The sequence below is a fragment of the Hemicordylus capensis genome, chromosome 5 (genome assembly GCF_027244095.1).
Source record: "Hemicordylus capensis ecotype Gifberg chromosome 5, rHemCap1.1.pri, whole genome shotgun sequence".
Classification (NCBI taxonomy): domain Eukaryota; kingdom Metazoa; phylum Chordata; class Lepidosauria; order Squamata; family Cordylidae; genus Hemicordylus; species Hemicordylus capensis.
The window spans coordinates 36336375-36358973 of NC_069661.1; the positions used below are offsets into that span (position 1 = coordinate 36336375).

A 22599-nucleotide genomic window follows, 5' to 3' on the forward strand; every position below is an offset into this window, starting at 1 on the left:
CTTTGTTAGTCAGGATGTAAGCTATTGGTTTTTTTTATGTGAATCAAAAACAATAGCATGATGATGTCTGTATAATAAGCTGCAGCACTGTGTGAAGAACAACATAATAATCACACTGAATTTTAAAAAACAAACAAAATCAAGCTTGATTGTTACCATGTTCTGCCTCACAAAACTGTTTATTATATATTAAGAAATATGATTGTTTTATCATGTAAAATGCAATTCTCTGGTCTCATGTAGCAGCATAAACACTCCATTTTAAGGCAGATGAATTGTTGCACTGTATGTCACCCAATATGTACAGAATACTAGTATTGGGAACATAGGAGGCTGATTTATACAGAGTCAGACCACTGGTCCATCTAGCTCAATATGGCAGCAGCTTTTCCAGGGTTACAGGCAAGTGTCTCTCTCAGCCCTCTCTGGAGATGCCAGGGAGGGAACTTGGAACTTTCTGCATGCAAGTGCTCTTCCCATAGTGGCCCCATCCCTAAGGGGAAATGCCTTACAGTGCTCACGTATAGTCTCCCATTCAGTTGCAAGTGAGGATGAACCCTGTTTAGCCGGTGCATAGTAAGGTTGGAGTGGGCCCAGAGACAAGATTTTAACCCCCCCCCCCCGCCCACTCACGGAAGCTCAGCTCATGAAGTGGAGAAATCTTAAAAGAGGCTGAATAGTTGCAAGTCATTTCATGGTACTGGAGAAAGACAGGCTGTTCTGGTATTCCTGGTCTTAACACTCACATCAGTTTCGGAGGATGACTACAAATGAAGGAGGCCCAGGCAGGTGCACGGCTGGGGGAGTCAGTCATGTGACTTGCCTATGGGGCCCCCCAAGGCAGTGGGCCCCAGACAACTGTCTCCCCTTGCCCTATTATAGTTACGCCCCTGCTGTTTAGCAAAGGGGACAATTCATGCTTGCTACTACAAGACCAGCTCTCCTCTCATTAGTTAGACTATGAAGTTTCTATTTTATCTCCCTAACACCTTTTTCCCCCCCTAAGGAAAACGTGTGTGCATGGGGGAGCAGCTGGCCAAGATGGAGCTATTCTTGATGTTTGTGAGCCTCCTGCAAAGTTTCACCTTCCTGTACCCTGAGGACTTGAGGAAGCCATCGATGGCAGGAAGATTTGGACTGACTTTAGCTCCATTCCCATTCAACATAATTGCCTTAAAGAGATAAGAATGCTGCATTCTTATTCTTCCAGTTCGTATTCTTACAAAATCCAGGGCTATATATGAAATGCACTTCACTAGGAAAATCATCAACCCTGAGCAAGGATGGGGAATTTGCAGGCCACAGAGCATCCAAAGCTCATAAAGCACTTTTACCTTGGACTGGGGACTCTCCTTAGATTTGTGAAACTCTTGGCTGTGGCATTCTTAATTTTCACAGTGACAGGCTAAGTGCAGAAACTCCCAACTGAAGTGTCCGGTATCGAGTATGTGTATGTTTGTTTCATATCAGTTTAGAAGTAAAGTGGGGAGGAGAACTTGCATACTGATGATTTACTGTACATCATAATGATGAGAATCAACAAAACACAAAGCAGCTGTGCATCTGGATATCTTTTTTCATACAAGTGTCCTGACAGCCTTTTAAAAGGACACATTAGAGGTGCATACAGACGAACCTTGAACTGGACTCACTGTGGGTTTTCTTCTCTAGGATCAGCCCGGCTTCCACCTGCCTTCGTTGTGAAATGAACAGTCTTGCATGTCACTGATCTGAGGATTGATTCAGTCCTCAGGCTTGTCCTTCCTCACCCCCTCCCCAGTGACATCACTAATTAACAAATGCACATGCACAGTGCTTTAAAAGAAAGCAATAAACAGCTTGTCTCAACCATGGGTGCATGGTTGAGACAAGCTGTTTATTGCTTTCTTTTAAAGCACTGTGCATGTGCATTTGTTAATAAGTTAGTGATGTCACTGGTTCCAGCCAATCAGCAATGTGTAGCGTTGGTTTCAGCTTTAGCCCTGAAGAGCTGATATTCCCTCAGCTCAGTTTGGGTGAGAACATAAAAATGTGCCAAATTGCAGGCTTGTGGTTCAGGTTGTGTGTATCTGTACACATAATCCTGAGATTTTCCTAATAGTACCTGAATTAATTATTGTTAAAACTGTTAAAAAAACAAACCCTGTTAAAAACTGATACTCTTTTGGAGTAGTGAACTCTTATTCTTTGCCTTTTTTTCTTGTTAGGTCTTGCCTCTATTCCGCATTTGCAGCAGATCAGCAATCTTCCCATGTCTATACTGGAAACATTTGAGAATCAGTGTAGATGCCATAGGAAGCAGCATTTACTTGTTTCAAACTGTCCTGCTTCAAAGAGAGGCAGACTTCCTCACTCCAACTGACCATGATCCAAAATGCATAGGAAGAAAAGCCTCCTTTCTTGCTGGTTTTGCTGTGTGCTGGGCTGAATCTGGGTGCTCCCTCTTACCTTTCCTCCTGTCTTTGTGGGAATATGAAGGCATAGTTGGTGATGTGTGTGAGCCTGTTTCCCACATTCTGCATGGACTGCAGACGTTTTTCCTGGTGTATTTGCAGTGCAGCATAGATCTGTGCAGTGGTGCTGTTTCATTGTGGTAGCCACGCACAATTGCATAAAGATGAGATATTTTTAATAGGGATCATGTTGTCAAGCCACCTTAAGTGGCGCAGCAGGGAAATGCTTGACTAACAAGCAGGCTGCCTTTTCGAATCCACACTGGTATGTTTCCCAGACTATGGGAAACACCTACAGTATATTGGGCAGCAGCGATATAGGAATATGCTGAAAGATATTATCTCATACTGCGCGGGAGGAGGCAATGGTAAACCCCTCCTGTATTCTACCAAAGAAAACCACAGGGCTCTGTGGGCGCCAGGAGTCGAAATCGACTTGGTGGCACACTTTACCTTAGGATGGTGGCAAACAAGAGTTCCACCTGCACACTCTGTGAAGGAAACCATACTGCCAAAATCCTGGGCTGGACTGCCAGGCAGGATGTAACCAGCTGCTCGCAAATACAGAATCCAAACTTAACTCGTTAACTCTCAACAAAAAGACCTTTTATTGTGCAAAGAAAAATTAAAAGTTGGTAAACATAAAAACATAAGACGTTTGGGTGTGACACACCACCCTCAGCTAAATAAAACAAATGAACAAATGAGCACAGATGATCATCTCTGTTCCACAGCTGTTAAATTCGTTAGATGTGATAACACACAGTTCCTGGACTGGTGGAGAGATAATGAGCGGGGGGAGGGGGGAACACCTCACCTGATTCTTCTCCAAGGCTAATAAACTTCATGGCAGAGGCCAGTGCTTCCTGAGCATTAATATCAGGTCTCAATTTCTCTATAAATAATGCTTCCTTAATTTTATTTCTTTGTAGGTTCCTTTCAATCCCTAAAATAGATATTTTGGTGGGCACCATTTGGCCTTCATGCTTAATCGTCATATGCAATAATCAGGCTTTCATTCTCTTTGCACAATGCCTCATATCTGCTAGATGTTCTTTATACCTGTCTTTCAGTGACCTGCTGGATTCCCCAATATAGAATTAAGTGCAACCTAAGCATTGCATTTTATATATTGTACCATTCTTTCCACAATTTCCTTCCTCCTGTTCACACATTTCACAGTCTTGTACATCATATCTCCTATTATACAATCTAGAATTAACTAACAATTGTTTAAGTGTCATTGGTATTGTGCAAACCACCTTCACCTTAATTCCCTACCTTTCCAAGATTATCTGGGTTTGCCATGAAAATCTATCAGTAATAAATGGTATTTTAAATAGCAGCAAACCCTTAATGAATCTCGTTCTTTTCCAACTCTTTAAAACAGGCAATTCGTACCCAATCTTCCTAATTAGGTTTTCAGCTTTCTCTCTAGATTCCTTTTGATGTTCAGCTGTGGAAACATCCTCCGCCCTCCTTATCACATTTTTCATAGTTTGTATGTTCACTATTTTGGGGTGTGCTGATTAGTTCTTTAATAGAATGACCTTTTGGGCTGATTTTATGTACCATTAGGTCTCTAAATGATCATTTCTTAATTTAATTTCTATATCTAGAAAAGAAAGCCAGCCCCCCTCATGTTTTTCCCCTTGTGAGTCTTATACTCCCTCCCATATTCAAGTTCTCAAATATTTCATATGCCTGCTTTTCAGTAGAAGTAATAATAATCAAATCATCCATGTACCTTTTATACAGAACTACAGCAGAATTATTGCTCTTTCTTTCAATGATATTCATATATGAAATAGCCAATAAAGGTGCTAGTCTGTTGCCCATTGTTAGCCCCTGTCTTTGCACATAGTACTTTCCACCCAATTTAAAGGTGTTACATTGCAGGCATACAGTAATCATTGCATTGATATCATTAATTTAAAAAACCACATTTGTCAATGATAGCATTATTCCCTTCCAACAACTATATGACTCTGTCTTGCTCCTTCATTGTCTTCGTGTACAGTGCCTCAACATCAAAACTTTCAAATGTACCTGTTCCTCCCCCATCCCAATTCCATGTAAAGCCTCCAGTAACTGCTTAACATTTTGTAAATGTGCAGGTACATAATCCAAAAGTGGTGATAATATAGTTACAATCAGCCAAATATGTCGGTCTGCAGGGCCATCACAACCTGAAATTATTGGTCTAACTTTATTTGCCTCTGCCTGTACATTTGGTCCAAGATCTTTTTTCCATTTTATGAGTTTTCACTAACAAATATAATACAGGACATTGAGGATGATTATTATTAATGAGCTCCTGAAACCTTTTTACAAATTTTTCGCTTTTCACAAATACCTTGCCAAGTTGTCTTCATATTAAAGCAATTTGTCTTCAAATTATCATTATCTCCTCGCTCACTCCGTCAGTCAAGGAACTGTGTGTTATCACATCAGTTCATAACAGCCAGGGAACAGGTTTTCATCTCTGCTCATTAGTTTTACTTAGCTGAGGGTCTTACGTTTTTATGTTACCAACTTTTAGTTTTTGTTTGCATAATAGAAGGTGTCTTTGTTGAGAGTTTGGAGTTAATATGCACATTGCATCCCCAGCATATCAACCTATGCTAACTGGTTAATTAAAGGAACCAGTCACCTCATGGAAAGTACAAGGGTATAAATCAAATTGCGTGCAGATTGAAGTTGTAGTTGGACTGCAGAATGGACAGGCCTTTAGGGTAGTTCGGGGTTCTCAAACTTGGGTCCCCAGATCCTGTTGGACTACAGCTCCCATCATCCCCTGCCACAATGACCAAAGTCCATTGTGAACTTCTTGGGCATCTCTTAATCCCTGTATCCTTCCATGAAAAGCTAAAATTGCACTTCAGATTTTCAGCTGAATACTGTTAAACAGCCAGACTAAGGAGCAAAATGTGTTGCAAAGTTGGCAATGCAACATATTCTTTGTATGGCATGTAAACCCTCTTGTATTAAGGTGCCTTTTAATGAATCACTTTATATCAAGAAAGTTATATCAGGATCAAAAACCTGTATTTCTATAATTTATTAGGTGTTAAGCTCCTCTGTAATGATTGATTATATATAAAGGTAGTTTGCCTATATCTCCTCATGTTTACCTTGCCTGCACTTTTTTCAAACTGAATGCCTTCTGTAGCATTTTAGTATGTAAGATGTCATTCTGGTTAGAAACTAGCATTTGAGATTTGAAAGTATTGCTATTTTTGAAAAGGTGCCTAAATTTCTACATACAACCTGAGATGTATTTCTCAGTGTGAATCTCTTTGTCTAAATAAACCTTTTATTCTAAAAACATAACTGTCTGGGAGCTGATGTTTTGTGGGGATGTTTAAAGGAGCTCTATCTTTATGTCTAAGCTATTAATTATTACAATCTAGTTTCATGTCTGTCATTCTAGGACTATTTTGAATAAAATTTCCATCTATTTATATGTGCCCTTTGTTTCCCTCTAACACCTCAGTCTCATTGCCTTCTGCTATAGAACTTCATGTAACTTCATGTTTCTGGGCATTCCGCACTACAGACTTAAATTGATTTCATGGGCTTTCCTCAAGGACTCTTGGGAACTAAGGGTATGGGGAGGGTGGTAGAGGAAAGGGCATGGCAGGGATCCTTGGCAGGATTCTTTGTGGGGAAACTGTTTTCCGAGTGCTATAAAACAGATACATTAGTTGGATCAAAAGGTTTCTTGCAAAAGTGAGAAGGCACTTCCAGGTCTGCAAGGTATCCCCTGATTCCCCCCTGCAGTCTTTCAATTACTATGTTGTATTGTTCTGGAGGCCTCCCAACCCGTTACTGCAGGGAACCTCCCTTATTTTCAAGCAGGGGCCACTTGGGCAAAAAGCCTTCAGTGTGAGAGCCATTTCCCACCGTGCTGACCTCTACACAGTACTGCTCTTTTCTCAGTGCTGGTAGAACCCTTTGAGAGACGGGGCCCTCTCTTAAGACCTCCAGGAGGAAAGCACTGGGAAGGGCTACACTTGCCAGCACTTTGTGCTTTTCAAAAGCCTTTGCTCCTTGACAGCTTATCAGTTGTCTGGCCTTCCTAATTGCCCTAACATCCAACAGCTAGACCAACTCTGCCTCATAGGGTGAGTGAAAGTTCCCCTCCCCCCCAACTCTTGCTGCAAGCTGGGGGCAGACCTAGAGGCAACTTGAAGGAGATGCTGGGAGATAACGCGTTTATTTAATCTTCCCTCTCCCTTCTGGGCTGGAAGACTGGCTATACCAGTGGTGGTGGGGAATTGATGGTCGAGATTATGTGTGCGCTTGCTTTAATTTCTATACCGCTTTTAATTAAAACAATCTCAAGGTCGTTCACACAAGTTAAAACAAGGCTACAAAAATCACACGATTAAAATATTAACTAGAATATAAAAATACAGATCTGATTTAAAGAACAAGAAGCACATTATAACCATAAAAGATACAAAGCAACAGCAATAGAAACAATCTTATAAAAGCCTGGGCAAAAAGCCAAAATTTCACATGCTTTCTAAAAACTGTGATGGAGACAGGAGCAGATGGCCAGTGGGAGAGCATTCCAGAGTCTGGGGGCAACAACTTAGAAGGCTCCGTCCCGCATGCACGACAGCCAGTCCTCCCTTATTGTTGGCACCTGAAGCAGAGCCCCACCACACAATTTCGTCAAGCAGGCAGCAACCCTTGGGAGCAGGCAGTCCCTCAGGTATCCAGGGCCCAAACTGTTAAGGGTTGGTGGTAGATATGGCACTGGTGGGTCATCGGGCCATTACAGGGGAAGGGGATTCAGAAATGTAATCACTGTTTCCTCTTCCAGCAGGCCTACCACCTCTCTGTCCTTGGAGAGCAGTGCCAACAACCCACAGAAGTTCACATTATCATTCTGTAATGCCAGGCCAGTCCAAAATAAGTCTGAGATCATCCATGACTTGAGTTGGTGTGCATTATGGTGACCTGTATTAAATGTATGTACTTAAGTCTAGGCACCAAGGATAGATTGGGACTTCTGTTGGTGTAGTGGTCTCCTTGCTGCCCAATGGAGTCCCTAATTGAGCTAACAGACTCTGTCATGTAGTTGGCATTGGAGTTGCCCAGATTTTTGTTGGGGGGGGGACTTCCATGTATGTTTTTTATTTTTCAGTTTTTATACCACCTTTCATAAAACCTCCCAAGGTGGTTTACACAATAAAACACCCTAAAAATCATATTTAAAACCTTAAAATCAATTAAACAGTAAAAACAAAAAACACCCCCTCCGCCTCCCACAAAAAAAAAAAAAAAAATCACAAAAAGGATAAACAGAAGCAGGAAATCTGAAAAACCCCGGCAGCCCCTAAGGTGTAAAAGCCTGAACAAATAAGAAGTCTTTAGTTCTTGTGTGTGTTTTTAAAGCAGCCACAGATATCACAGAGCAGACATTCACTGGGAGAGTATTCCAGAGTCTGGGGCTAACAACAAAGAAGGCCCTGTCTGGCATGCATGACAATTTAGCCTCTCTCAAATGTTGGCACATGGAGCAAAGGCCCCTCTGACAACATTGTTGGGCAGGCAGAAATGCTTGGGAGCAGACGGTCCTTCAGGTATCCAGGGCCCAAACTCTTAAAGGCTTTAAAAGTAATAACCAGCACGAGCCAGAAACAAACTGGGAGCCAGTGCAGCCCTTTCAAAATAGGTGTAATACGCTCCAAGCAAGCAGTTCCAGAGAGAACCCTGGCAGCTGTATTCTGCAACAACTGAAGTTTCCAAATAATCTTCAAGGGCTGCCCCATGTAAAGTGTATTGCAGTAATCTAGCTGCAACGTGACTAATGCATGGGGAACCACGGCCAGATCTGCCTTCTCAAGAAAGGGATGTATTTTGGGACCTGCTTGTCAGGAGTGTCTCAGGAATTCATAGCGGCCCAAATGACTATGGACCTATCAGTTGGTTTCTGGAGCAACACATGATGCTGGTCACATGCTCGATTTGGTCTTTTGCTCTGATCAGGGTGGTGCTCCATGGTGGGGACTCCTGTCAACTCCCCATTGTCCTGGCCAGATTCACCACCATCCGGTTAAGATAAGACTTGCATCCAACCCACCTCTGCGGGGGCGAAGGACCCATTAGGTTGATCCGTCTGAGAGTTGGTTTTGCAAGTGATCCCTCGATGCTCTGGTGCACGTATGGAATAATGAGCTCACTGGAGCAGTAGACGCAAATGCTAAGCTTCCTCTTCAGCCTGCTTCCAAGTCAGCCCCCTGGTATTCGGATCGGAAGAAGTACGGGAGCTGAAGCAGCGAGGAAGAAGACGAGAGCGCACGTAGAGGAAGACTCCGCACGGGTCTGACCGGTTTCACGGAGCACTTTTCGAAAAGTGCGGAGGAGCCGCCTTGATGTGGAAGCCTGTGCATCTGAGTTTTGTCGTAGTAGAATAATGTCTGTACACAGGCTGAGAAGCTCGGGGGAGGGATCTTGGGAAGCGAAATTCGCCACCTAAAAGTAAAGCAACTAAGGCAATGGAGCCCGGCCTCCACCACTTCAGGGAGGCGGGGACGCCCTTAGCCAAAGCTCCCGCCTTCCTCCTCCTCCGCCTCGGCTTGGGGCGAATAGGAGGCGCCGGCTCGAAGTGCGGCCCTCCCAGGCTCCGCCAGCTTTCCCGGCGCAGGCCCGGCTACAGCCTCCTTTCGCTCGGCGGCCCGCCCTCCTTCACTAACTTCTTCACCTTTGCGCTAGCGCTGCGCCGCTCTCGCCATGGCCTTCGCCACCCGCCAGCTCGTGCGCTTCGCGTCCACCGCGGCTGCCAAGAAGCTCGTGGTGAAGCATGTGACGGTGATCGGGGGCGGCCTGATGGGCGCCGGGATTGCCCAGGTGAGCCATGCAGCGGGGGAGGGCTGCTTCTGCAGAGGAAGGGCTGGGCTCCTCTCCTCCAGGGCCCCTGCTCGACCCCGGTCTGAGGGGTCCCTCTCTCCTCCCGCTGGGTGCCAGGAAAGGATGGCTTTCCCATTGTCCTCTCCTCCCTTCCCATGTGCGGGAAAAGTAGCTGGGGCGTAACCCGTGTCAGTTTCTAAGAAGAGCGTGTTAGAATATGCCTCATAATCAGGGGCATAACTACTATTGGGGAGGGGAGGCGGCTGCCTGGGGGCCCTCCACGCCTCGAGGCAAGTCACATGTGAAATGAGTGTGTGTGTATCAGAGGGGCCCATTTTTAAATTTTGTCTCTGGGCCCACTCCAGCCTGTTATGCCCCTGCTCATAATAAAGAACAGCCACAGGATTGTGGGGAAGCCACATGGAAAGGAAGCTGTCCTCACGGCGCTCCCCTTCGCCCCAGAAGTGGGGAGCAGACCATGGTTAGTTGGCGCCTTCCCGCCCACTTCAGGGCACGATTAAGGCACCCTGGGTTTTTGCGCAAGGTCTCGTGCCTTCCCTCACGGCTGCGAGCTTGTGTTGCACCGTGCACGGGTATTAACTTGCTGAGGAGGACTCGGAGCACACGGTGCTGGGTCCCTGGGGAAAACGTTGATTTTTCCCTTCTATGCAGCCCGTTTCCTAATACTGTAATTGCTGGGGCAAGTGTTAGGGGTGCTGTGTCCCGGGCCTGCACACAACCATTAAGCAGAGTAGGCTTGCCTTGAGGCAGATTTTGGAATGCTCTTGAAGGTCAGCAAGTGGCCCAGTTATTTAATTGACTGTATTTTTTTCTTACCATCATGCATATGCCATTCTAACTTTCTGCTTAAGACACCAAAGTGTCTTGGGCTATCTTTGACTACTTTTAGATATTTTTTTGTGATACAATTGAAGAACACCGTAGTTAGTTCCCTCCCCCTACACACCTACCCATGACCTTTTTGTGAACCGTAACTGCTGTTTTGTTCCATGTGTAATATGCTTTCCCTTAATATGCTGTTTTCTTTATAAACCTGATGAAGTCATTATCCAGGGCTGTGCTCCATATTCCTCAGTGTTGGAAGCGAGCCCTATCGTGAGGAGGATACTAATTAACACAGTACAGTGTTCTCTAAAAGTGATAAATGGTAGTGTGGCAATGCTCCTCCATTTTGTGAAAACTTTCTGTGGGTTTTTTTTTTTTAAAGTGTCAGAATTTGAATTCTGCACTCCTCTCTTACACTGAAGTGCATATTTATTTATTATATTTGTACACCTCCCCAAACTTCAATCTCTGGGCAGTTAACAGCAACATAAAACAATTTAAGCCCACAAGTCTAGTTAAAGAGCTTGAGTGAATAAATGTATCTCTAGGAACTTTCTGAAAATTGTCACAGATGGGGAGGCTCTTATTTCAGCAGGGAGTGCATTCCAGAGTCTTGTGGCTGCAACAGAAAAGGCCCTTCCCTGTATAGCCACCGGAAAAGCTGGTGGCAACTGCCGATGAATCTCTCCAAATGAGAGATGATCTCAATGCGTGATGGGGCTCATAGTGAAGAAAATCTTACCTTAAATACCCTGGGCTTAAGCTGTTTAGGGCTTTATAGGTCTTAACCATCACCTTGTATTTTGCCCAGAAGCTTATTGGTAACCACTGTTCCCTCTAAGGCGTGCGCGCATGCACACACTCTACAAGTTCTTGAATGTCCACTCAGTTCCTTTTAGATCCCACTCAGGTTGAATCAGGAAGGCCCCATTCTGAATGCAGGTGCGCGCACACTGCCTTGATACTGCCGCCCAGAGCAAAACTTATTCCATACAGAGATGAAAAAAATTAGAGGGACCAGTGTTGGTAGCCAGTGTACTTCTTTTAATATAGGAGTAATATGGTTTCTCTGAGATGACTCGGAGACCAACCTGGCTGCCGCATTCTGTACCAACTGCAGTTTCTGTACCTTGTACAAATATTTATCCTAATATTAAGAGAAAGAGATTACCAAGAGCATTACCATTGCCCCACAGCAAGGCTACCCCTCTATCAGCTGTGTGTAGGTGTGGTCGCTCACTAATTGTTGAAACGAAACTTGTGGATATTTTCATACAAAGTCTAACCTGGTTTGGGCTCACTTTGATATGGAGGAAAGTATCTTAATGTCAAGGGAAATGCATTCTGCACACATCTAGAGATGTTCTGGCCTTTTATGGCCCTGGATGAGGCATTAAAAATGAATTTTAAGTCTGAGTCCTAAAAAATCTTAGGGTTGCCAACCCTTCAGGATTAGCCTGGAGTGTCCTGGTGTAATATCTCCAAGTGACTATTGAAAGCAATCTTGAAGAATTAAATGGCTCGATGTTGTGAAAAATTAGTGGAGTGGGAAGTGTCCAGGAATACTTTCAGTTAGGGTTGGCGAATCTAGGGAACCTACAGCTGAAAACTAAGCCACATTCCTACCTGCTTCCCTTTGTAAATGTAGGGTAATAGACCTTATCTTGAGGCTCTATGTTTTCCACCCAAACGCAAATCCTCGTAACTGTATCATCTATAACTAGCTTCCCAGAGTTGCTTAACAGCTACAGAACAGGTAGCTGTTCAGAAAACAATATTTTCTTGGGCCAGCTTTTATTGGTGTAGGAGTGTACAGATCTTTGTTATACTATGATTCTTCTGCAAGTAAAACATGTTAACTTGCACTCTTCTCAAGTCCTGCCATAACAAACTAGGTAAAAGGTTAAAAAAAATTACTTGTACTGCCAAGTAAAATGACAGAAAACACATTCTGTGCACGTTGAAACCCTTTATCTGCTTTCTTTTTGTCTCAAGGTAATGAGTTGAAATCTGGTTTGTTTTGTTTATTTTTTTTAACTCTCTCTGTTCTGTTTTGTGGAAGTCTTAATTCTATGTGTGTGGTAATAAGAACCTATGGAATTAAAAGGTTTGGTATTCTGAATGTGTTGGGTAGAACTGGAATTTCTGTGTTGGGTGGAACTGGAATTTTAATTTTGTTTTGTTTTCAGACCCACCCCCCCACTAGGGATGTGCACGGAACCGGTTGGGAGGCCCTTTATGGGCTTCCGAACCGGTTCAATCGGCTGGAGGTTCTGCTGGTTCAAAGGTGGGGGGCATAGTTTTAAGGGCGGGGGAGGGTGCACTTAGCCCTCCCTCCCTCCGCTTTCCCCCTGCTGGCACTCTGTTTGTAAAGTCTCCATTAGGGCGGCAGCGTACCTGCCTGCCGCCCCGTGCCCTCTTTGGCTGGAAGTGCCGGGTACATGTGTGTATGCCAGACAGGCGAGAGCGACATGCATGTGCCTGATGTGTGTATGCGCACTCAGCACTTCTGGCCAAAGAAGGCATAGGGTGGCAGGGAGGTACACTGCTGCCCCGATGGGGACTTTACAAACGGAGCGTCAGCAGGGGGAAAGTGGAGGGGGGGTAAGTGCATCCTCCTCTCTTAAAGCTGTGCCCTCCTCTGCCTTCGAACCGGCCCCGGCCGGTTCCGTGCACATCCCTACCCCCCACCCCCGTTCTTCTTTCCAGATAACAAAACCCAAGAAAAATGGAGGATATGGGGGGAAATAACCTCAGTTCCTTTTGTGGCAAGCCAGTTCTATATGCTGATCTTTAATATTTGGCATGGACTTTTAGCCATACCTATAGACATTTTGCACAAAGCAACCAAAGCAGAGAGCTGTGTCAGGTTTCACAACTGCATGAATATTTGTAATCTTGAGACCATGCTACTGAAACATGCTCTGAATGAAGCCACCCTTGCTGCATAATATGGGAACCGAAGTTCCTGATGATGAGTGAGTGGTCAGAAATGTCACACTAGTGCTCTAGGGCTGGTCTTGTGGTAGCAAGCATGATTCTACCCTGCTTTGAACTTGAATGGGAGACTACATGTGAGCAATGTAAGATGTTCTCAAGGGGGAGGGGGCCACTCTGGGAAGAGCATCTGCATGCTTGAGTGCAGAAGATTCCAAATTCCCTCCCTGACATCTCCAAGATAGGACTGAGAGAGACTTGGAGAATACGTTGCCAGTCTCTGTAGACAGTACCGAGCTAGATGGACCAATGGTCTGACTCGGTAGAAGGCAGCTTCCTATCTTCCTATGGCAGTGGTCTCCAACCTGGGGGCCTTTAGATGTTGCTGAATTACAACTCCCAGCATCCCCAGCTACAACTAGCTGGGGATGATGGGAGTTATAGTTAACAACATCTGGAGGCCCCCAGGTTGGGCTTATACATGTGGACAAATGTGTTGGTACCCCTCCACGAAAAAAGAAGAACCCACAATTGTCTCTGAAATAACTTGAAACTGACAAAAGTAATTGGCAATTGGCACCCATCACTGTTTATTCCACATTTAACAAAAATCAGACTTTGCTTTAAAGTTTTGTTTCATCTGTCCAAAGGACATTCTCCCAGAAGCATTGTGGCTTGTCAATATGCATTTTAGCAAATTCCAGTGTGGCTTTTATATGTTTTTCTTTCAACAGTGGAGTCCTCCTGGGTCTTCTTCCATTGAGCCCACTGTCACTCAAAAAGTGACAGATTGTGTGATCAGACACTGATGGACCTTGACCTTGGAGTTCAGCGTATATCTCTTTGGACGTTGTCCTTGGCTTTTTGACTACCATTCTCACTATCCTTCTGCCCATTCTGGGGTTGATTTTCCTCTTGCGGCTGCATCCAGGGAGGTTGGCTACAGTCCCATGGACCTTGAACTTCTTAATAATATTTGCAACTGTTGTCACAGGAACATCAAACTGCTTGGAGATGATCTTATAGCCTTTGCCTTTAACATGTTTGTCTATAATTTTCTTTCTGATCTCCTCAGACAGCTCTCTCCTTTGCTTTCTCTGGTCCATGTTCATTGTGGGACACACACAATGATACCAAAGAGCAGAGTGACTACTTTTCTTCATTGAAATAGGCTGAATGACTGATTGCACGATTGGAAACGTGTGATGCTAATGAAAGAAAACAGCTAATTTGAAAAAGCACTCTGATCCAATTATTTATGATCTTTTCTAGGGGTACCAACAAATGTGACCAGGCCACTTTAGAATATCTTTGTAGAATAAGCAATACTTTATCTCTTTTCACACTTGCTTTGCTTCACTTGATGGTATATCAAAGGCATGCAGGTATACATGGGACAATTGCTTTTCATTTAATCGCTTTTCAGGAGGCATAAAACACTTTTTCAATGAGCTGTAAGGTACCAACAAATTTGTCCATGTGTGTATGTTGGCTACTAAGCCTATGGTCTGCTAAGCACAATTCAAGGTGTTGCATTTGTTTACCCGTGAAACCCTTAACCTTCTGGAACCCAAGTGGCCATCTTCACTTGCCAGGATTTAAAAGGTAGCCTAATCCTATGCATGAAGCCTATATCAAGGGGAGCTTTCTCAATAAATGTAGCAAAATACTCCCTCTTTTGGGAAATGCCATACTCTGACTTGCTCTCCACATGCAGAGAATGAGATGGTAGAAGGCTATGATGGCAATAGATTGTTTCATGCTAGGGTGCAGAGGGAGGGGGTGCAATGGTTTTCAATGCTTCCCTATATTAACTTAACTTATTGCAAGTTAAAAATAGATTCATTCAAAATGCCTTTATAGCATAGCTGCAACTTGATAAAACCAACTTTCTTACAGTTCATAACCTTCCATGCTTGGGCATGGAGGTAATGCTTACTTGCCACAGGTGACCAGCGAGTGTCTGGTGTGACACCCTTGAGATCTGGCCACTTTTGCATTCTGCCTGAGGAAGAGCTTTGCATAGTTTGAAGCAGTGCATACTTGTAACACCAGCAGAAGTTAGTCCAGAGAGAGAGAGATTACTATATCTGTCTGTCTTGTATTTCAGTGTCAGGTTGCTTCTTTATAGATAAGAACATAAGAACAGCCCTGCTGGATCAGGCCCAAGGCCCATCTAGTCCAGCATCCTGTTTCATACAGTGACCCACCAGATGCCGCTGGAAGCCACAGACAGGAGTTGAGGGCGTGCCCTCTCTCCTGCCATTACTCTGTGATTTTATAGATCTTAACATTAAAGTTGCAAATGCACAGTATAGGGCTGAGTGTGGAGGGGTTGTGGAAAGAAAGAACATCAGTACAATGTAATTGCTTCAATTCAGGTTTTAATATAGGTTTCCATTTTACATGTAGGGCTGCAAGAAACAACCCAGGATGGGGCTATGCAAAAAGAGACAGACTTGATTTTTGGTGTTTCCCATTATAATTCCCATTTACTATAATGCAAAGTAAATAGATTATCATCTTGGAGAAGGACTAATCCTGGCCCTGGGACAGGGGCATCAGTGGGGAGAGGGGGCAGGTTTTCTCCTTGGTTTCTTCCAGTTGTCTTGAGTGTCAGGGGAATCATTCCATGAAACATAGTGAGGTGGGAAGATTTTTTGAGCACCTCCTATGGGGTGACAAGGTGCCCCTTGCTGGCCTCACCTGCCTCCCTCCGCTGTTCCCTGCCACTGGAGCAGCTCTTGGCAAAGAGCCCCTCCTTCTCCCTTTTCCCCTTCCTCTTTTCCTCCTGCTGCTGTCTCAGCGCTGGGTGCGTGCTCTCCCCTCCGCCCTCACATGCTGCTAGAACGGTTATGAAAAGGGAGAGTAAGTGGGAAAGGGAAGTTGAGTAGCAGAGACATCCTGTAGTACTCTCAAGTACTCTGTGGAAAGGGCAGGAGACACTCTTGCTGTTGCCCTTCCTTGGAAATAAAGGGGAGATACATGTGTGAGTTGGGATGGCATTTGGCACTATGCTATTGAGTGCACAGAGTGATTGAGTGTTCTTTACTTTTCTCCATATAAGCAAATGGTTGTCACTCACTCCAGTGAGGAAATATAAAGCCTTGGGATTAGGCACATTAATTCGTTGAGCCAAAAACCTGCCTTCCTGTTGTCTTCGTCCGTTAACGAGCCCCCAACCGATAGTGATTCTACAAAAGTATCCACAGTCCCTCTGTGCAGAGTGCACTAGGCTGCTGTAACCAGACCTTATGCAGAAATAAGGTCTGGCTTGTTACAGCAATCTGTTTCTGCCAATAACGTACCACAGTACTGCTGTATAAAAGTTAATTCCCAAGCTCATATTTCAAAAGTTTTGTTGGTTTTCCTTCTCATACATGCAGGGATTTGGTGAGTGATAGAAGGAATTGGCTTCTGATGGTGCTAGGAAATATATGCTGTTAAAAACTAATTTTCCTGGAAAAGGAAATGAAGTCCGTTGTAGATGGCCTGTTCTTTGGCCTGGTTTTATTTACAGCTCTTTGTAGAGCAACAACAGGTGTGGCTGTGGCAGGTGAAAGTTCATCTTGAGCACTCATGCCTATTTTTGCTGATGCCTTTTTACTCTAGTGATAAATGTGGGGTCATTTCAGCAGAGGGTTGGCTGGAGCCCTTCATTTCATTTTCCACTTGCAGTAATACTTTCCTTCAGTCTCTTGGAAAATGCTTGGTGTCCTTCCATCAAGAATATATTCTTGTTGTTTCCAAGGAATAGTGAAGAACAGGGTCCCATGACCAGCCATCACCTGGACAGTTTGCTCCAATGGGATTAAATTGGAGGAATGGTAGAGGTTCTCTAACTTTGAAAGTGTTAGCCTATTTATAGAATCAGAATCATTTTATTTGCGGCCATAAGCCAAACAAACCTATTTATAGGGATGCACCATAATTCAGGTACAAAGCTTCCTGTTTAAAAAAAAATTTAGCCTGCGTGCTTTCTAAAGCTAAGATGACTTGTGAGATCTCCATGACTGTGCTGTCTGTCTGTATTCCACTTTAGTAAATTTTACATTTACAGTCACAAACCAAATTCACAGCACATGGGAGGAGCTTGTAGGTGACCCCCTACATTAATATACCTTTATTTTTGCAGGGGGGCTAATTGCCATCTTGTTTCAAGGTGGCTGCCACTCAAAATATAGACAATACTATCCCTTTGTTACTCCTCTGTTGACAGATAGATACAAACCAAATTCACAGCATGTTGAAGAGGGGTTACTATTGTTAAATGATGCAGAGAGTAGGTTCTATTAACTTCTACTTAGAACTACTTGTTACATGTATACAACCTTGGGGGTCCAGTTCTGGGCATCTTTCTTAACAAGGATTCCAGGTAGCAACATTAGGAAAAATGTCTGACACTCTAGGAAGCCACTGTTAGTTAAAATAGATGCAGGGCTGGATTTTGACATGCTAAGGCCCTAAGCTATGTCAAGCTTAAAGGCCTCATAGTATTGGGGGGGGGAGAATATTATAATGAAAAGGACAATGTAATGAAAATAGAAATAAAGGTTTATTTTTACTTGCTAAAGATCCAATGAAAAACGAATAATGAACAAAAACAGTTATCTTGTGATATGCCTATTTGCATTAGAAATATCTTTAAATAAAAATTTACTCATTTTTAAAATTCAGAGGCCCCTCATAACGTGAGGCCCTAATCCAGGCGTGTCAAACTCAATCGGGTGGTGAGCTGAATTTGATTCCATTGCAGCTCCAGGGCACCACACACAGCCTTGTGCCACCTTCTGTCACCTTGTACCACCTTCCATCTCCCTCTCCCTCCCTTCCATTCTTCTTTCCTTCCTTGCCCTGTCACTTAAATTAGCTGAGTGTACCACTTTTACCCTGGAATATGCTCAGGTAAAATTTAAATACTGTTTTTGGTATTTTTAAAAAGAAATTCTGAACATCATACTTCCCGATGATCTACAGATAACAAATTTTGCATACCTGCCACTGAAATTAGCGGAATGCGCTACTCTTTACACCAGAATGTGCGGGGTGTGTGTGTGTGTCAATATTTATTTTGTATTTTGAGAAGAAATTCTGGACATAACCACCATATTTTAATATTGTTCCCAAGATATTTTTAACTCCATAATTAGATCAGTAACTCTTCTGACTTGGTGGTCGTCCTCCATCTTTCTGTCCCCTCTTCCTCTCCTGAAAGGAGAAAGACTGTGTGGCAGGGGTGGGAGGAATGAAGCAGACAACCCATGGCTTCTCCTTGGATGCACAGAGCAGGGGGAGTGGGGGAGAAGGAAGGCAGATAAATCTATCGCTGTTTGGCATGCAGTAGCGGGGAAGAAACAGTGGTGGGGGCAGCAGATTGTCCCAGGGCTGCTTCAGGTGGGCCAGTCAATTGAGCTTTGCGGGCCTGTTTGGGTCCACTGGCCGACAGTTTGGCATCCTGGCTCTAAGCTCTAATTACTTAGCTTAGGCCTAAATCCGGCACTAAGTAGATGGTACTGAGCTTTAAAGATTTTAACTACCTATATAGAGTAGCTCCTTATTTTCTTGTTGGCAGTTGTTGGGGATCTTGTTGGCAAGGTGGTGGTGTGGCTGTTTGAGGAGACAAACTGATCATCTATGATCCAAGATTATTAGGAATGCGTTCTGCTTGCACACACTTTTTGTTTTTAATGGATTACTCCCTTTCCTTTTTACTCCAAGGACTATTTCTAGTAGCCTAGCAGATTTTAAAAAATCTTTTGCCCCATCTTTTCCATAGGTTGCTGCAGCAACTGGCCACACAGTGATATTGGTGGATCAGTCAGATGAAATATTAAATAAATCCAAGAAAGGAATTGAAGATAGCCTGAAAAGATTGACAAAGAAAAAGTTTGCAGACAAACCTGAGGTGACGTATTGGTATTTATATACATGGAATGTTGGTTGAATGTGACAAACTTATTTGGTTGCTTCTTTTGATCTTTACTGCTTAGACAGACAAGTACAGCAATCTTGGATTAGCAGAACATTTTAACAGACTCCTTTTAAGAAACTCGGTTGAATGACAGGCTGGAGGATGCTTTCTCCCCATATCCAGCAAGGAGAGCTTGCAAGCTGAAGCAGATTTTCATGTGCAGATCACCATACTGGGAGTCCTTTATGTGTCCAAAGGGAACTATGAGCAGCATAACAGCGCTATATCCAGCACCCAAGTGTGCTCATGCAAAGCTTTGCATGCAGCAGTATCTGAATTGGAGCTTTTATTTTGGAAAAGAAATTATATAATTTTTCTCTGTTGTGCTCAAAGGGAGAGCGAAACAGGTTTTCGATCGGAAATCTGGTAATGCTTAATGTTTGCTTTTTGTTCAGAATATACAGACCCAATCACCCTTATATAATTAGCTCCAAACTCTACAATTTCCAGGGTTTTCAACATAAATTGCCAGGAGATGTTATCGTAGGCCTTTTCTGTATCATAGTGTATTACTCATCCTCAACAAACTGCAGCTGAAATGGGGATCCTTCCTATAAAAACAAGTGAAAAGCGCTGTGAACAAGCTTTGTTTCTCCTCAACTCCTCAGGCTGGTGCTGAGTTCACTGAGAAGACTTTAAAGAACATTACAACAAGCACAGACCCAGTCTCCGTCGTACACAGCACGGACCTTATAGTAGAAGCTATTGTGGAAAATTTAACTGTGAAAAATGAGCTCTTCAAGACACTGGACAAGTTTGCACCAGAGTATGTTCTTAAGATTCTACATAGTTAATGCAAAAAGCTACTATTGTTGTGTCCTAGTCTGCACTGAAATATGCACTAGTATTTTATGGGGGAGTGGGAATGGTGAAGACCAAAGCTATGTGTCGCATCCGCCCTGAACTAACTAGTTCAGAGGAGAGTGGGGAATAGGTCTAAATTCCTGGTCAGAGATGGGACAATACCACTGATAACAAATGCCTTGGGCAGAGCAATGCTATGTGTGTTGACTTGGAAGTAAAGTCCTGTTGTATTACTCCTAGGTAAGTGTACATAGGATTGCATCCTTGTTTATACAGGAGAACCTTGCTATTCATGGTTCCGCGTATCTGTGGGGTGTCTTGTTGACACCCGTTTTCAGTATCTGCAGGAATGAAATGGTTAAAACCCATGTATCCACGGTTTCTAGAGGGCAGGAAGTGACCACAGAGGTCACTTCTGCCCACCATTTTGTCTTTGGGAGCCATTTTGTAGCTCCTTTTAAAAAAGCTGACTTTTCCCATGATTTTTCATGTTTGGTGGAGGCATTTGGGGGGATTTCTGGGTACATACAGGCCTCATGGAGTATGCTACAGTAAGTTACTTAGAAATTTTTTTGGCCACTTTTCCACATTTCCCCTCGACTTTGGAATCTACCCCCCCCTTTCCCCATAGCAATAATGCCTCATTACTTGCGGTTCTGTTACGGTAGTAGGTGAGGAATGGAACCCCCACAAGTAACAAGGTTCTCCTGTACTCCCCTTAGCACAGTCTAATCTAATCTTAAGGTTTCATTCCTTTACAAAGGTTTTGCCTCCCAGTCTCCTCAAGGCTTCCTGATGTTTTTACAGAATAAGATGAGCAACTGTGTTTCTTAACAAAAGGTGGAAGCGTTGAGAATATCTGACCTTTTCCTCACACACAGAATAGTCTGGAGAGATTATTAATATAGGAGTGTATGGTTGCATTTTCCTCCCTGTCAGTGTTGTTGTGCTGGGCTATGGCCCAGCTCTGATGAATTTGATGAGATCTTAATTAAGAAAGAGAGCTTTTTACTTTTCTCCTTATTCTATATTATGAATTTTAGTGATCATTGCATTCAAATCTCTCTAATTCAATAAGGGCTGGAATAATAATATTTTTGAATAAGGATTAAAATTTCAGACAGACTAGACTCCATAGGCCATAAAAGATGGTGGGCAAGATCCAGACTAAGGGAGTTATAATGAAACGCTATTGAGATAATTGAGACAAATTAATCCTGACTAACTTAATAGGCGGTATGCAAATGTACATCTGTGGGATGTGTCATAAAACAAGTATAAGCAGGGTGCCATTCTTCTTGTAAGAACATGGAACATCAGGTTCTGAATGGTGATGGGGGCTCCAAATCTTAGCAGATAAAAGTTATAGGGGGGAAACAAAATGACAGACACATTTTTAATTTTTTTTACAAAATACTTATGAAGTAGTATTTTGTGAATTTATGTGCCCTTAAAAATTACTGTTACACATTTAGTCATTCAGAGACATTTATTAGTTTATGTATTACAAAAAGAACATATGTGGTACAGTTGCAGGCATAAGTGAAGGAAGAGTCAGTTGTAAAAGTCATGCGTCCCGTCCCCCCCATAACTTTTAACTGCCAGGGTTTGGAGCCCATCACCATCCAGGACTGGCTTCTCCATGTTCTAATGAAAACAATGGTACCCCACTTATACTTGTATCATCAGAAATCCCATGGGACGTGTGTCTTGTACATTTGCTTACAGACTATAAATCCTATTAGTCTCAATGGGGCTTAATGCTAACTAGTAGCCTTTTATTTAGGCTTTTGGTATATTTGGTTAAAAAAGAAAATCACTCTTGTGATTATTTGACCAGTGAGTACAACTCTAAATGCTTTGGAATGAAAAATTCTGTATAAATATTCAGTTCCTTGACAAGCTTGAAAGTCTATCATATTTTCCTAATGATGATTCTATGATAAGTTATCATTTGAAGTTTTACTCACTGGGAGAGGCCAGAGAACTGAGTGAAGATATTAATTTCTGAAGGGAGTGAAGGTGGAGCAATTCTCTGGCCTGCTTGTGAGCCAAGATTAAAGAGATTGTTGTACCAGAGAGCCATCTCCAATAAATTATTTAAGTAAAGTCCCATGTATGCCTCCAACTGCTCATGCCAAAGAGGTTTAATCTTCACTGCTACATTGGATCTGAAGAATTGTATCCTTAAATGAAATACAGCTGAAAGTTCCCCAGCTCTTGAAAAGCACTTGAAAGTTCCCTTGCTAATGACATCTTTGTAGGACCACTGTTTCAGTGCCGCAGCTTCTGAGGGGGAAATTGACACTGAGGCCAAGGTTTCAGCACCCCTACTCTGCACTGAAGTCCCTATTCCCTTCATGGCTGCTATTCTTACTTTAAAGAAAACCTCAGACTAGAGTCCTATTTCAGATATTATGTTGTACAAGCATGCAGACATCTGTACACTCGGACACCATAATGACTAGATGTCTTTCTGTGAATAACCGTAACTGTTTTCATTTTAAAAAATGAACTGTTTTCATTTTTTAAAATGAAGGGCCTGGATACAGGCCCTTCAAATGCATGGTATGGATAGAAAGTGTACTTCTGTAGTGTGAATAACTGTGCCTGTGTGCAGATTGGTACTTGTTGTTGAGGCAACTTTCAACAGTCAAAATATTTCTCTTTAACTGTGTGCAGCCGTTGTTGTTGTTGTTGTTGTTGTTGTTGTTGTCATCTCTT

General features: G+C 43.2%; 2 protein-coding genes across 5 annotated transcripts in view; both read left to right on the top strand.

The window, feature by feature from the left end:
• Window positions 1-1813, top strand: part of LOC128327861 (cytochrome P450 2U1-like) — a 28173-nt gene extending 26360 nt beyond the window's left edge. The window contains exon 5 of the mRNA XM_053257143.1: window positions 1007-1813. Within this exon, the coding sequence (XP_053113118.1) occupies window positions 1007-1185 (179 nt within the window). The 3' untranslated portion in view covers window positions 1186-1813. The remainder of the gene's footprint in view (window positions 1-1006) is intronic.
• Window positions 1814-8563: 6750 nt separating this feature from the next.
• Window positions 8564-22599, top strand: part of HADH (hydroxyacyl-CoA dehydrogenase) — an 80044-nt gene continuing 66008 nt past the window's right edge. For 2 of the 4 annotated variants that reach the window (XM_053252509.1, XM_053252508.1), the window contains exons 1-3: window positions 8564-9317; window positions 18877-19005; window positions 19680-19837. In XM_053252509.1, the coding sequence (XP_053108484.1) occupies window positions 9201-9317; window positions 18877-19005; window positions 19680-19837 (404 nt within the window). In that variant the 5' untranslated portion in view covers window positions 8564-9200. The remainder of the gene's footprint in view (window positions 9318-18876; window positions 19006-19679; window positions 19838-22599) is intronic. The other 2 variants (XM_053252510.1, XM_053252507.1) reach the window with 2 other exon arrangements.